General features: G+C 28.8%; 2 protein-coding genes across 2 annotated transcripts; both read right to left on the bottom strand.

The window, feature by feature from the left end:
• Positions 1-10,405: 10,405 nt before the first annotated feature.
• LOC136087648 (uncharacterized) lies at positions 10,406-13,085 on the bottom strand. The gene is made up of 2 exons (XM_065811085.1): positions 12,789-13,085; positions 10,406-12,671 (listed from the first exon to the last, which is right to left on the bottom strand). The coding sequence occupies exon 2, from the start codon at positions 12,421-12,423 to the stop codon at positions 11,650-11,652; it is 774 nt and encodes a 257-aa protein (XP_065667157.1). The 5' UTR covers positions 12,424-12,671; positions 12,789-13,085; the 3' UTR covers positions 10,406-11,649.
• LOC136087035 (ARL14 effector protein-like) lies at positions 12,517-13,050 on the bottom strand. Its single transcript, XM_065809542.1, has 2 exons — positions 12,789-13,050; positions 12,517-12,671 (listed from the first exon to the last, which is right to left on the bottom strand). Exons 1-2 carry the CDS (start codon positions 13,048-13,050, stop codon positions 12,517-12,519), a joined length of 417 nt encoding a protein of 138 aa, XP_065665614.1.
• Positions 13,086-16,718: the final 3,633 nt, after the last annotated feature.

Below are 16,718 nucleotides of genomic sequence, written 5' to 3'. Positions count from 1 at the left end.
AAACTTGCTAACTGCTTTGACTGAAAGATTTTATCGTGCATTAAATGGAGGTGGAGAGGCTAGAGCTATTGCAATTGCTTGAAATGTAAGGCTTCCGACAAAGTTTGGCATGTTGGTCTTCTCCATAAGCTTGTTTTGTATGGTGTATCTGGGAAAGTTTTGAGATTATCAAATCGTTTCTTTTTAACCGCTTTATTAAAGTCGTCCTCGAAGGCCAACACTCTTCTTTATTTCCAGTAACTTTTGGGATACCTCAAGGTTCTATCCTTGGTTTTGTTTCTGTTTTGTTTCTTATCTACTTTAATGTTTTTCCTGACAACCTTTCATCTAAAGTAGTTCTTTTTGCTGATGACTCAACTTTATACTCCTGTTTTGAAAAAAGGCTTCTCTTTTCGATCGCTTAGAGCAGACAGCCATTTATAAAGCTTATCTCACTTTTGTAACAGATTAAGGCTCACAGTGGCTTGTAAATTTTAAATCCAAAAAAATTCAGTTATTTACAGCAAATAACTATCGCAGTACTGTCGACATTCCTATATTAATGATTGGCAACCCTCTCACTGACTCCTCTTTTTTAAGTATTCTTGGATTATTGTTTACTTCTGACCTTTCATGGAAACCATATATACAATCGATTTTTAAATTAGCATCTGCTAACGTTGTTTCTCTTTATAGTGCTCGCTATTTTCTCTCTTCTGATTCCATTCTCTACCTCTACAAATCTCTTATTCATCCCTGTATGCAATACAGTTGTCATATTTGGTTCTTCTAATGATGCTCTTTCATTTCTAGACAAGGTCCAAAAACGCATTATAAGCGTAGTTGGACCCAGTCTCTCTGCTAAGCTTGAGCCCCTTTTCCTTTGTTGTAAGGTGGCATTTCTTTCTCTTTTCTACAAATACTCTCATGGTCGCTGCTCAAATGAGCAATTATCTCTAGTTCCATCAACTAAAACGCATTCTCGTTTGACTCGTCATTCATCAAAGTCTCATTCTTTTACTGTATTTATCCCTGCATGTTACAAAAACTTTTATTCGTCTATTTTTTTCCCCCGCACTTCAACGCTTTTGAACACTCTTCCATCTTCGTGTTTTCTGACTCATACAACCTTCAACTTTTTAAGTCTTCTGTTAACCGTTAACCTTGCTCTATAACTTTATTCTTTTTTTCTAGTAACTCCCAACTTAATAGTGATTGCTTGCAGATTTGTTGAGAGTATATATATATATATATATATATATATATATATATATATATATATATATATATATATATATATATATATATATATATATATATAATAGGGTGGGTCGTTATATATAGGAACAAAATAAAAGCTGTTTGATCATATTTTAATAGTGCTATTATGTTGTCTTAGGTCTAAACAAACAAAAATTGTCTATAAAAGTGATTTTTGACTGACTTTATTTAACTATAAAAAGTTAAATAAAGTCGTATCTTTTGCCTGCGCATTTGATTTAAAGTTTGGGAAATTTTGGTATATATTTTATTAAAAAACGTATAGAGTTTATTAAGAAACAATTATATAATAATAGAAAATGAAGAAATATGTTATAGAATGCATAAACAATAAAGATAGTACTAAAATTTGGTATTAATATACATTAATATACTGTAAAATAAAATTAAACTGATTATGTTTTGATCACAAAATCTTGTTTACTGTCAAATTGGGGCACAAGTTTTCTGGGTTCAAGTTTCACTCGTATTAAACCTTCTCTTGATTTTTTTATCGCATAAGAACATAGATGCTTCCGTCACTATTTTCACAGAGCGTTCAACTGCCTGCATATGACATGGTAGCTTTAAGTATATTAAATCAAAGAATTGGTCGATCGAAATAATTTTGTTGCCAATTAATGAGCTCAAAATAACTATTGGCATTTTCAAACACACGTGGTATCTTTTCTGTATGAGGTGAATTTTCGAGTTTTAAGTACCCTCCTGGGAGCGAGTCCCCTTACTGTTTTGTGTTCACCATACAACATCGACAGAAGCAAATTTTCAGGATGGCAAAAATATGCATTACGTTGAATTACAGGGTGTAATATTAGTTTAAACTGTGCTGGCTGATATCAAAAATATTTAAAAATATTTTTCTTAATGATTTGTCAACATGACCAGCATGTGAGGATGGGCCAGTGGTAACACCGTCTAATTTGGTAAATAGATGTCTCAAAGGCAACTCGTTTAAATGTGACATGCAAATAATCCACTGTAAGGGGTGGTGAAGTCTTTTCTCGAAGGTTCTAATCACGCCGTTGAATTTTCCTGTGTTAGTGACCGTCTTACCGCAACCAATAGCCATCAAATCATCTAGATTAATTTTTTGTGACAAGAGAAGCCCATTAATCAATGTTTCAATACGTTTGGCAGTACCTCAAACTGGTTAGCGTAACCAACATAAACTGAATCTGGTTTTTTTACCAACAGATATAGTTCCTCAATGATTGTTTGTCTGTACCTTTTTTCTCCTTTCTTCGCAATATTTAGCGTCTTGTCTTTTTGTCCATCAAAGTATAAAGCAGGTAAAAGAAGTTGCGTTTGTTATTTATATAATTCATTACGTTCTTTTTTCCTTTCCCGCCTTATTTTGATTTATCGACCACTTCAATATCCGAAGATATATCGTGCAATACTGAAGAAACAATCGCAGCGGCTGCTCTGTCGGAAATACTGTAACGGTCGCAGGTTTTTGACAACATAGGCAAACTTTTAACTGTGTTTTTTGTTACTTTCTTTATTTTTGATGTGGAAGGTAATTTAACTTATCAGGCGAAGAAATATTGCCTTCAGGCTCACTTGAAGACGACACCAACTTCTGCTGTTCAATATTACACTTCTCTTGAATTTTGTGAATGCATAAAATAGATTTGATCGTCTTAGAGGCTCTTGTAAACTTTTTTTGTAAGTTAGTTGAAAGAATACAATCTATTCCACCAATTTGCATCTTCCTTTCTTGTATTTGGTCAAGCAAAAACTTCTGCTCTTCTTTTGTTACCTTTTTTTCTCTAGGACAACAACAAAGTTGAATTTTTTTACATGAACAAATATCAAATAGAACTCTGCTACACTGTATAAAATTAATTTTTTAATCAGCAGATAGTACTTTTAAAGATTTGATGAGGTTTTTTCACTTTAAATGATAAGCCTTTAATAGCTGATCAACCCATGTGTGTGAAACTGTAGGAAAAGACGATTTTCTCCAAACATCTTCTACTTTTTGAGACACAAGCTCGGCAATATCTAAAAATGATGATTCTTTTATGGTATTTTTGCTAATTTTAAGTTGTAATCTATTCCATTTGTAATATTTCATGACATCTTTGTAGGTAGGCAATACATTGTCTATATGTACGCAACCACTTTTAAGTACCCTCTTAAAGTAATAAAAACAAAACTATTCATAAACAAGGTGGACTCAATAAATCTATATCACTTAACAGTAAAATTATAAAATGCGTTTAGTTCACAAAGTAAATTTGTCAAATTGTTTACACTGTAGTGGCTTCAAACCACTTTTTTATACGTTTATATCAAACTTCGGGATTGATGCGCGGGCTGTTACACTAAAAAAAAAATAATAACATTTAATAGATTTGTAACTGAACCAATAAGACAGCATATTTTCACTATCACAACTAAATTTGAGAAAAAAAAAAATTTCGAACTACCCTAACGTTTATATCCAACACACGTTGTAAATACCTTGGTACTTTTATAGATTCGAACCTGTCAATTAATTTTGATACAGATGCACTCCGTAAAAACTTAATCGAGCTAATGGCATGCTTTCAATAATTCGCCATTATGTTGATAAAACTACCCTTAAGAACCTTTCTTTATTTAAAACAAACTAAATTTAAACATATTCTGAAAAAAATTTTTTATCGTTATTAACTTCTTTTAGTTTTTTTCTTTTTCTTTTCCTTCTTACTATTTTTATAGAAACTTTATTGTTTTTTGTCATTATTATTTATTATTTTATTACTGCTATTTTTTTCATTATTAGTATTATTATAGTTATTATAAATACTATTGTTTTTACTGTTACATTTACTCTAATAATGAATAAAGTTATCATTGCTATTATTATTATTTTTAAATTAATATTATTAATATAATTATTTGGTGTTTTTCCTTTGATTAGGGTTCTGCATGAGTGACTCCTTCCTTGTCAATCAATTATTTATATTCATTCTTAATAATGAAATTATGACTATATTATTTATAATATTATGGATATTCTTATTATTTTTTATTATTATTATTATTACTATTATTATTGTTATTATTATTATTATTATTATTGGAATTATATGATTGTAAATTTTGAGAAATATAAATATCTTGTCGTTGTTGTTGTTACATATATATATATATATATATATATATATATATATATATATATATATATATATATATATATATATATATATATATATATATATATCCTTTAATATTTTAATACTAAATGTGTTTGACCCGAGTAAATGGCAAGAAAGAGTCGCAGCACTTTTTGTATCGGAAAATGTGAACAAAAGTGTGTGCAAATTGCTAACTTATGTAAACTCCAAAGTATGAAATGTTACAACATATGTCAAGTTTTACAGTTTTACTTTTACTTTAAAATTGAATTGTGACAACATTTCCTTAATTTTGATTTATTTGCATTTTTTAAAAAGCATTTATTTGCCGTTTGTTTATTAAGCCTTTTGTTTATTAAATATTTTTGAAACTTTAAGTAACCATTACGCCTTAGTGGCCGAAGTGATTAGGTTGCAACATTGTGAAGTAAAATGCCGAGGTTCAAGTATTTGTTTTTCCTCATTTTTTTTTCACATCTTTTTCGATTTTTTAAAATAAAAACTAAGCATTTTTTAAGTTAAAAGTAAAATTTTACTTTTATTTAAAAGTTGCATTGCGCAAAAAGTGATATCTTTCAATCATTCTCAATTTTACATATTGCGTTGTTTGTAATATTAAAAAGAAGCCTGTAAATTTTTTTTTTTTAAATATTTCTAGTTCCTGAGTTATGGTCGGTCAAACTTTTGCCCTTTTAATACTTGGAAAGTCACTTTTGGGGTTTTACAATTTTTAAACTAAGATTAAAAGCAATGAGACCACTGCACCCTAAATTTCTTTTCATATTATGGAAGTATAGGTGGAACTTTAAAAAAAAAAATCAAAAAACCTGAGGACAACCCTTCCTTTGTCTAAAAAGCTTAAGCTGAAATCACACATTTTTGAATTTGGGGCCTACTTTAAATGCATTTATCTCGGAGCGTAAAAAGTGCCCACAACTCATCTTATTCTTTTTTTAAAGAGTATCTCATTGTTATTTGAATGGTCTAAAGAAACTGAGAGGATATAGTTTACAAAAAAGTTTATGAGTCATCAAAGTGTCAAAAAATGTTTTAATTAGCGTTCAAATATCAGCCATTATGGGAAATGGGAAAGGTCCCAAGATTGAATTTATAAATTTTCTATTACTCCTTATTACAATTTTTTTAATGCAAAGAAAAAACTTAGGGGGTAATATTACATTGATGAAATAACTTTACGTCAAAATGATGCTAAATCTGTTTTGTTTGTTTTTTTCATTTATACGATTGTGGACTTGAAAAAAGTTTTTTTCCAGTTAGTTTTTTTCATTTATACGATTGTAGACTTGAAAAAAATTTTTTTCCAGTAAACATTTTTAACTTGATGTTTATTGAACATTTACTTCTGAATTATTCATATCCGAGAATGAGCATTTTATGCTAAATGCAATTAAAAAAAAAACACTTAGTTGCAAAAAGTATGTCAGAGCAAGAGGTTGTTGTTGAAAATGTTTGCAAAGTTAATGATGTCAAGTGTGGACCATATCCTCGTTTCAATGAAAAAAGGTTATTCAAGATACAAGATCTGACTTTGGAAAAGTCTCTTATAAAAAACGGAGGGTGCATATCACTTTCTGATAACGACTATATATGTCCTTACCATAGATTTAACTTTGGTAAGAATTTGTTTACAACCGTATTTCAACAACAACAAAATTTAATTACTAAACCTTTAAAATAAATATTTTAAATTTTGATTTTTGTTAAAATTCAAGGTATTGGCTGGGTTCCTCCAAGAAGATGCTGTCATCCAATGCATGAACTAAGTGTTGGTAAAATCACCAGCTGTAAGAAGTGTTTCAATAAATATGTCAACAAATGTTTCAAAACATTACAACAAAAATGGTCCTGTAGGTTCCGTATTTTGTCACAATCACCTTAAGTCAGAGCGCATTCTTATTCAAACTAAAACAAGTACTACCACTAACGAAGAGTTAGTTGAGGACACAACTGATTTTGATTTTGAGCCTAAAGAAATTTTACAAGGTGCTACATCTACTGGTAACAACCTATCAGAAGCACTCCACATCAGCCCTTTTCAGTTTCAGATAAAGAATAAAATGATAGCTGAAAATTTGAAAGAGCCAAGGTACAGCTTGCAAAGAGATTCGCTGAAGCTGTTACCCCAGATCAGAGTGAAGACTTTATCTCAATTGTTTTAAATAGATCTTTGGAAACTTCAGACAATGATGCAGTACCTGATGATCTAAAAAAATTTGTTAAAATTTATGAAGAAAGTGACTCTATGGGTAAACATTTTGCTCTGTGTTTAATTGAACATGAAAAATTTACTAAGAAGTTACTTATGATAGTTTTTGGGTGCTACAAATACAAGATAGACCAGGCACGAAAAATGAAGAATGCTAACTTTTGTATAACTATTCCTGTCGATAAAGAAATTACGCGAAATCGACTAGACCAGAAAAAAGCTGAACATTTTCTCGATTTCATATTTAACAGCAACCTTCTTCAAGATGTTGCATATGGAGTCACAAAAATTAAATTTGACTCAAATGACGTATATAAAATATCTCGTGCAGTTTTGACAGCTAAAATGAGTCATACATTGCATTTTATAATGAAGTTTGCAGAAGTGAGAACTACTCTCCATTATCGGAAAGCAGTTTGTGGCGAATACTTCATGTTGTTAAACCATCTCAACGAAAATATTTAGCGGGACTGGATGATATTACTGCTGCAGCTATGAATGGTTTCTCTATGTTGCAATATTTATTTTTGAAGTACCAGAATAGAGAGTTGTGTAATTTATTTGAACGCAGCAAATGATATTACAAAACTAATTTCCAGTTTAACTGCAGTGCGACCTACCCTATTTCTATCCCACTGCCCAATATTTGCTTTGAGTAATTTAACCAACAAAAAAATATGAAGGAAAAGTTTCGCAAAGATAGATCACTAAATTTGTTTCACTTTTGCTCTGAGTAAATTTGTTGTGGATCATTCCATACATCACAAGAACTAGAAGCACACATGATGTCGGGAAGACACATTATCAGCACTTCAAATCAGGAATGGATAACGAGAGACAGAGTTTCATAATGAAGATGCAAGTTCAGTAAAACTTACATAGTTATAAACCAAACTCACAACAGGAGGAATTTGAAGAAGAATGTTCTGACATTAGCAAATATGTTAAAGGTTGGGCTTTACCTACACGCAGTACCTTCCGGTATAGTATGAGGCAAAAAGATATATTATATAAACTCTTTATGGAAGGTGAAGTATCTGGAAAAAAGTTTAGCCCGGAGCAGGTACACCTTTTGATAAGAAAAGAGGTTCAAGTTTCAAAATACGTAAAACTCAGCAAATAAGACCACTATTTTCACGTTGGAGCAGGCTAAAAAAAGACAAAAGTGTCTTTTTTTAGACTGCTCCAACAAGACTGCTGACTCTTCTTTTTCTTCGGATAACGAAGAAGAAGAAGAGACAGCAGATCAAGGTAATAATTTTTATGTCTACTCTCATCAATATATATTTTAATATTATTTTGTAATTATAAATATTTGTACATGTGTTTGTATAAATATTTATATTTTTCTTTTTGTAAATCAAGAAGAATTAGCAAATGAAGAATTTGAAAAGGAATTTATAAGCATTGCCATTGATTTATCTGGTGCATGGCATGAAAACGATTGGATTGTTGTTGTTTATATGGGCAATTGGTATCCTGGGATTTTAAATGAGGTACTTCATTTTTATTCAATGTTTAAAAAAAATGTTTTTCATTTAAGTAAAAAAATTTTTTTAAGCATTATTTGATCATATTGAATGTGTCACTAAGTTTAAACGAAGTTTTACTTTTGTCAAATGAGAATCAGATTTTTCAAACTATTTTTCAAATTAGAAAAATCATTACTCATATTAGGTTCTCAGTGATGGTTACATGATGAGCTGTATGAAGTATGCTTCTGCAATCATAAAACTTTTTAAATGGCCAGCTTTTCCTGATGTTATAAAGTACAAAGACAGTGAAATCATTTGTGGAATTCTACCACCTTATGGATGATCAATTTGAAAAAGCCCAAAAGGCATTTCAAGCAACAATGCATTAAATCAAAGATATAGGATATGTAAAACTGATTTACGACGAAAACAATGACAAAATAAGATAAGGACATCATATAATATATTGATTAATTCTGCTGCTACATTCGGGTTTTTTTTTTAAATATATAAAAAATTTAACTTTTTGTGGTGGAGTTATTTTAGCAATGAAATATTACCCCCTAAGTTTTTTTTTCGCATTAAAAAAATATGATACTCCATTGTTATAAGTATTAGAGAGTATTATAAAATCTGTATCTTCAATCTTGGGACCTTTCTCATTTCCCATAATGGCTGATATTTGAACGCTAATTAAAACATTTTTTGACACTTTGATGACTCATAAGTTTTTTTGTAAACAATATCCTCTCAGTTTCTTTAGACCATTCAAATAACAATGAGATACTCTTTAAAAAAAGAGTAAGATAAGTTGCGGGGACTTTTTACGCTCCGAGATAAATGCATTTAAAGTAGACCCCAAATTCAAAAATGTGTGATTTCAACTTATGATTTTTAGACAAAGGAAGTGTTGTCCTCAGGTTTTTTGATTTTTTTTTTTTAAGGTTCTACCTATACTTCCATAATATGAAAAGAAACGTAGGGTGCAGTGGTCTCATTGCTTTTAATCTTAGTTTAAAAATCATAAAACCCCAAAAGTGACTTTCCAAGTATTAAAAGGGCAAAAGTTTGACCGACCATAACTTAGGAACTAGAAATATTTAACAAAAAAAAATTTACAGGCTTCTTTTTCACCCTATTAGCATTACTGTATATAAAATTGAGCACGATTAAAGGATATCACTTTTGAGCCGACAGTACTTTTGCCTGATTTTATCAGAAAATGGCTCTTAGGTACTCAACTGTCTACACGATAAACACACATTAAAAGGACATCTTTTTTTTATATAGAAAAAAAAAATTTAACATTCAAACTTTTATTTTCTTCAAAATTAAATAACGAAGTCTATACCCGTTTTATTTATAGAAGTTTACAATTTTTCAATAAGAAGTTATAAAGTATTGAAACATAAATTTTTAATGCGCAACGAGTTACCGAAGCGCTTAAAACTTTTTAAATTTATGTAATAAATTATTTTTATATTCTTAACTATAAACGGGTAATTCCGTGTCAAAGCAACAACAAAATTTCAAAAAAATAACCCACTATCTATAAATGACTTAATTTTTGCAACAAAGATACTTAACTAGGCAAAAAAGAATTCCACAAAGTTGTTTTAAGCAAATCGGAATATTTTAGAAGTTATGCTTGTTTAAAATTCAAAACTTTGTAACATTTTTACTTATCATGCTCTCCTAGCAACGTCCTTAGTAACAAGTAAATGTCAATACATACGTTGTTACCTTAACTATATTATTTCATAATTTGAAATTTTCTACATGTTTTTAGATGCTAAACGATAACATTATACTTAGAAATAATAATTTTTTATATTTATTAATAAATCAAAAAGAGTAAATTGGTGTTTTTAATAAAATTTAAAATTAAACAGGCTTACTATAAGAGGAATTACAGAAAAGGTTATGATCTATATATTTCCAAACTTCATATTCTTAAAGTATATATAAATACCTAAAAAAAAAAAAAAACTGAGTTGTTTTTCGACTTATTAATCTAAAAAAATTTTATTTTTGATTGAAAGAATATTGAGATTGAGACAGAAAATTAATAGGTATTTATGTTTAGGCACAACCAGAAAGTAAGAGTTCTTACTTATCTGTAAAACTACAATATGCATATTTAATAAACTCAATTAAAAATATTTAAATATTAAAAACAGGTATTTTCACTCAGAGCTAGTCAAAAATAAGAGATATTTTCACTTAGGTATAAAAATGCAATATTCATGACATATCCATGTCCATAAATAGTATCCATGTCCATAAATAAACTCAATTTTAAATATCAAAACATATTAATTCTTTGAATTCCATGTTTTTATTGACAAATTTATATACAAATTAACGAACTTCTTCATATATTCCTTTGTTTTTCTTTGGACTGTAAAACAAAACAAATGTAGGTAATATTTTTTAACAAATGCAAAAATATTGTCATATACATATCATAGACATACGTAAACTGTCAATTCTAAGAAATAATTGATAAACGGAAGCAAGCAAATATTTTTTAAGATTCAAGGGCCATGTTGGTGCATAAATTTAAATCCCACATCAACTTTGCACATCACTTTGCATCTCACAATTTTTACACTTGTAAGTCAAGGTAGGGATAGTGTCATCACTGCAGTATTTCATCTTAACTTCATTTTGACATACAGGAATAAATTCATGAAAGTCTCTTGTTCCTGGTATTGTTTTTACATTTTTAACTCGTTCAGATTGTAATAATCTTGTTTCTATCAAACTTTCACTTGAAATATAAATAAAGTTTATACCTTTGATGTTGTTAGTGCAATATGTAAACATATCATGTGAGTTTAATATTTGCTTTGTAGAAACTCTCTGCAAACTAGAATTAGCTACAAGCTGTTTAACTGTTCCTCCTATACCATCACAAGGTTGCTTTCCATGGCTGATTGCAAAGAAAACCCATTTTGCATCTATTCCAAAGTCTGCTTTATGCTAACATAGATTCAAAATATTTTTACAGTTTTTATATTGAGATAAACAGCCATCAGAAAAGTAGATCACATTTACAATGCTGGGTATCTTTTGTTTTAGATTATTGATAATTGATTTTTGTACCTCATAAACCATTGGTACATCATGATTGTTATCATCTGATATAATACAATATGAAGTGGAATGCAACACTTGATTTTCTTTATAATACACAACTACTGGATGAAGTGTGCACAGAAGATTATTCCAATGAAAACCTTGTACTTCATCCTGCATAACAAAACTATAGCTTTCTGCAAAATCTCCTAGAATTATTGCACTATTTGATGGCAGTTCTTCTTTAAGATTTTTTAAATATTTAGATTGGCATTTAGAAATATATGAATGCGCTGTTAGTTTGACTAGTTTTTCCATCACCATATTTACATAATCTGCTTACAAGCTGTATAACTAAATCTGATCTATCAGTAGTAACCCATTGGTTAAATTCGATAGTATCTTCTTCCTCAAACTGTCCTATTAGTTTCAATAGCTTTTCTTCTAATTTAGATGTATTTTTTGGACATTGTGTACATCAATGTAACATGCATTCTTTGTTTTGCATATCACAAACAATAAGTTTATATAATTCATGGTAATCAATTTTAATGGGAAGGAGAATTAACTTCATGTTTTGATGGTAGATACAAACGCACACAGAATGGGTTCCTGATGAGTTTGGTAAAACACACCATTTAGGTCTTAAAACACAAAACTTGGAAAAACCTAACTTTACATATGGGTATCGAATTTTAAATGGAACAAATAACTCTTTTAAGCTTAATAAAAGTAGTCGCTTTTGCATATGGACTTTCCAACTAACACTTACAAAATCCTTTTGACCAGGCATCTGGCGAGAGTTTTCATCATCTTCATAAAATTTTTTTACTAAAGTATTTATTTGATCAGAGAGCATTTTACCTTGCTTAGTTTGTGGAACTGCAAGAACTCCTTCCTTCTTTGCTAAAGATCTAGATTTTATTATTAGATATTTTGAAACACCAAAATACTCACTAGCTGCTTCAATTGACCATTCTTGTGGGCACAAAGTCAATATTTGAATTTTGTCTCTAAATGAACAGCATTTTTCAAGTTTATCTTTTATCAAAACTAACATTTTTTTGAACTGAACAACTTTTTTTTTTAAATCAAGAATATATTCATTATCAAAAACTTCAACTTCTGTCAATGGAATTTTTAAAGAACTTGATAACTTTTCTTTGAAAACTGTTGTAATAGTTTTAATTTTTTTTCCCCCAATACTCATACGATTCGCAAATGGCTTTCCATAAAGCTTGACTGGTGACATGCCAATTATACTGAGACAATCCGAAAGTTCTTGTCTGTTTTTATTTATATCAGCTTCTGGTTGAACATTAAATACATTTTCTTTATTTACACTTTAAATTGTGTAATCATCAGAAATATCAATGTTATCAGTATTAATTTCAGTGGAAGCTTTTAATTTGACTAAGCAATTCGTACAAATTTTTTGACCAGGTACAATATTGAACCTGTTTAAAGCTATGGTTCTTAACGTGACTTCTCTGAGAGATGCTAAATTAAAAAATATAACTTAATAAAATAAAATGTGCCTAGTATTAACAAAAACAACGACCTTAAAATTATGACAAAGTAACATTTATAAAAAACTTTATGACAAGTTTTACTAACCTTTGCACAAGCTTTTGTGAACTAACAGTGGATCACAGCATTTATTCTGAAACACAAGGAACTTCTCAAGATAGAACTTTTGACGATGAAAACATAAGTCAATAATCAAAACAGGAGAAACACCAGACCTCAGCGCAACTAAATTTTGCTCATCTGGAGCTAAATCTTGAAAAATTTTTATTCCAATGTGGTTTGTAAATGTTAATTTGTGACAATTTGATTTTAAAATCAATCCAATGGAGCATTGTGATGTTCCAGCCATTATAAAAATATTTAATTTCAATATTTTATTTTTCTAAAACCAACATTAAATAAATAATAATTTTTAACATGAGTATTACAATCAAAACTTTATTTTAAAATAAATAAGTGTAATCATAGCTATTACACTTATTTATTTTAAAATAAAATTTTATTTTGAAAATAAATTACATTTATTTTCAAAATAAATATGAATTTCTGGTTTCTTGTTTAATTAATTAAATGGAGCAAATGGTTCTAGCATTTGAGTATTATATATAATAATACTTATGTGAGAAATCATAATTTTTTTGTGAGAATTTGTTTTAGTTATAATCTCTATTTGGAGATTATAACCAAAACGGTGAATAAAAATGCAAAAATAAAACAATAATAAAATATGTGAAATAATTTTTGCCTCTTACAGGTATTTATATATAAACTATTATTGTAAAGATTTAAAATGAATAGATCAATACCTTTTCTGCAATTAATCTTAAACTAGACATGTTTACTGAAAAATTATTGTTAAAAACCCGGTTTTCATCTTTAAGTTTTTATTCAAATATAAGATCTAATAACTTTAAGTAATGATTTTTGATTTCTTTCTTCAAAAGTTTCTATACCAATTAAATTTTGTAAACGTATGGTTAATGTAACTGTGCATACTTTAACATTTAAGTGTTGCTATAGACGTTGCTAAGAGCGCGAAGAATAAAAAAATGTAAAAAATGTCAAACTTCAAAGACCCATAACTCTCAAAATAATGAAATTGGCTCCAAATTATTTTTGATTATTCCTAACGACGGTATTAACTGCATTTGTGCCAAAAATCAAGTATTTCTGAGATTGTGGGTTATCTCGACTTGTTGTTTTGACATGGAATTACCCAAACACAACAGAGTATAAACACAAGTCTACGTTACGGTTTGCAAACGTTTCTAAATCAGTGTAAAAATAAAATGAGACAACGAAGCCGTGATTTTACAACAGCTTTTTATAATACATCCGCGTCTCTGTTAAAGTTAGTTGTCAAGTTATTTCCTAAAGTATCCTAAATCAAGTTTAGAGCTTTGTCAGATCAGATTAGAGATTAAATTGTTCGTTTAGCTCCTAAAATGGATTCTGAAAGCGGTTTGGAAAAATTTGTTGTTATTATTGATATTCTTGTTGCTAAGAAAACATCTTTTTTTGTTTTAACAAACATCTTTTTTTTATTTTTATTTTTTATTTTTTATTTATTTAAGTTTACAATGTTAGTCGTGTTACATAATTCATAAGCCGTAATACATAAACATAAGTCGTAATACAATTACGCAAATAATACAATTCAGCGTACTAACAATATAAAGCTAGGTTTCCAAAAGAAGATCATAAGGATCTTATCATCGGAACCTTAAAAAGTAATATTTATAACGTATATATATATAAAATAAAATATATATACACATATACATATATATATATATATATATATATATATATATATATATATATATATATATATATATATATATATATATATATATATATATATATATATATATATATATGCAAAACACACATACACACACATATACATATATACATATACACACACACACACACACATATACATATATATATATATATATACATATATATATATATATATATATATATATATATATATATATATATATACATACATATATATATACATATATACATACATACATACATACATACACACACATACATACATACATATACACACACACATTAGACACTAGATAATCGGTCTCGATTTCTCGTCTGGTATCGGTGCGATACCATACAGTATCGGTATCGAAATCACGCGATACTGGTATCGAAAGTATCGTTAATGTTGGTACTGTTTGGTATCGTTTGGTCTCGATGCGATACTTTACAGTATCGACTTCGAGATCATGCATACCGGTATCGAAAGTATCGGTTATGTTGGTATCGTTTGGTATCGCTGCGATACCATACAGTATCGATATCGAGATCACGCGATACTGGTATCGAAAGTATTGGTTATGTTGGTATCGCTTGGTATCGGTGCGATACCTTACGGTATCGATATCGATACTAATATCAAAAGTTATCGGTTATGTTGGTATTGTTTGGTACCGATAGTATCATTTGGCATTGCAACTCGGGTCATCATGAGAACTTCCATGTTATTTTTATAAACGATTTGTAATTTGAAATAGTAAATTCGTATAATTAATGAAATATATATATGGCTCATTTATTATAAAAAAAAGTTCTCTAAGCTGGTTGTATGACATCATGTTTATCATTTAATTTCTCATCTGGTATCTTTGTTTTAATTTTACTAATTGTGTGGTACCACTTCTGTATTTTAATTTCTTATCTGTTATCCTTATTACAACTTTTTCTACCGTGATTAAAAGGAAAGAAAAGATTTTTTCAACATTTATTTTTATTTTAATTTTTTAAAATTTATTAATTTATGTTAAACTGTGTTTATCGGCGCACAAATAGGTATGGTTGGGGGGGGTTGGTATTCGGGGTAACTACCCCCTTCCCTTACTTAAGAAAAGCCAAACTTCAAAATATTATTGATAAAATTAAAAAAATAAGAAAAAATTAAAAAAAATTTATATAACCATTCAATATATTTATTATTACTAACTATCTTATAACCTTTCTAAAATCATTCTAAATATCAAATGAAACTGTTGTTTTATTTTGAAAAAACGCAAACCTTATTTTTTATATTTTTTTTGGTCCGACTACCCCCTTAGAACAATGACCTGGATCAGCCCCTGCAATGTGTAATTTTCCATGTCGTTATTCCAACTCTATCGAATTTTTATTCCATTCAAGCGAAAATTTTCTGTGCGGATATAATCTCCGAGGGAATAGTTTTGCAATCATTAAAGAATGTTTTTCATATAATTCTTGAAAGAAAATTGCTTGTGATGCAATGGTTAATGATTATTCTAAACGAGTATTAGAAATGGTTGTTCAAAGGGAATTAGTTTTGTAACTATCATTAATTAGAGTTTTTCATATAATTCTCCAAAGGGAATTGCTTGTGATGCAATCGTTAATAATTATTCTAAACGCTTATTAGAAATGATTGTTCAAAGGGAATTGATTTCGTAACAGTCACTACAGTTATTTTAATTTAATTAATTGTGTAATATCGCATTCATATTTTAAATTCTCTTCTGGTATAGTTACTTTAATTAAATCTCTCGTGGTATTGTAATTCTCGCTTTGTTCTGTGTTCAACATTCAACAACTAAACTTTAGTTATAAACAATTAAACATAAGTATAATTTTAGTTTTAAACAATTAAACATAAGTATACTTTAGTTATTAAAGAAAACTAATCTTCACTCGTTATGCCTTTTACAACATCTTTAATCTGGGATTATTTCAAGAAAAATATAGGTAAGCACTACTTACTAAGTATTTTTTATACTTTATCTCAAAAGGTAATTGCCGACAATTTCGGGAAATAATTCTAAAATTAATTACTGGCAGAACTATTGCTAGATATAATAACTTAACTGTCATTCTCGTACGTTCGCGTGGCCAAGCGGATAAAGTTATGGCATGTACGCGCGGAGTTCTGGGTTCAAGTCTTTCATGAGAATTTAAGATTTTTTAATTTTTTTTTAACTAAAAATGCAGGTTTTTTTTTACATTTTT

Source organism: Hydra vulgaris, chromosome 11 (assembly GCF_038396675.1).
Source record: "Hydra vulgaris chromosome 11, alternate assembly HydraT2T_AEP".
NCBI lineage: Eukaryota > Metazoa > Cnidaria > Hydrozoa > Anthoathecata > Hydridae > Hydra > Hydra vulgaris.
This window is presented reverse-complemented; position numbering and strand designations above follow the sequence as displayed.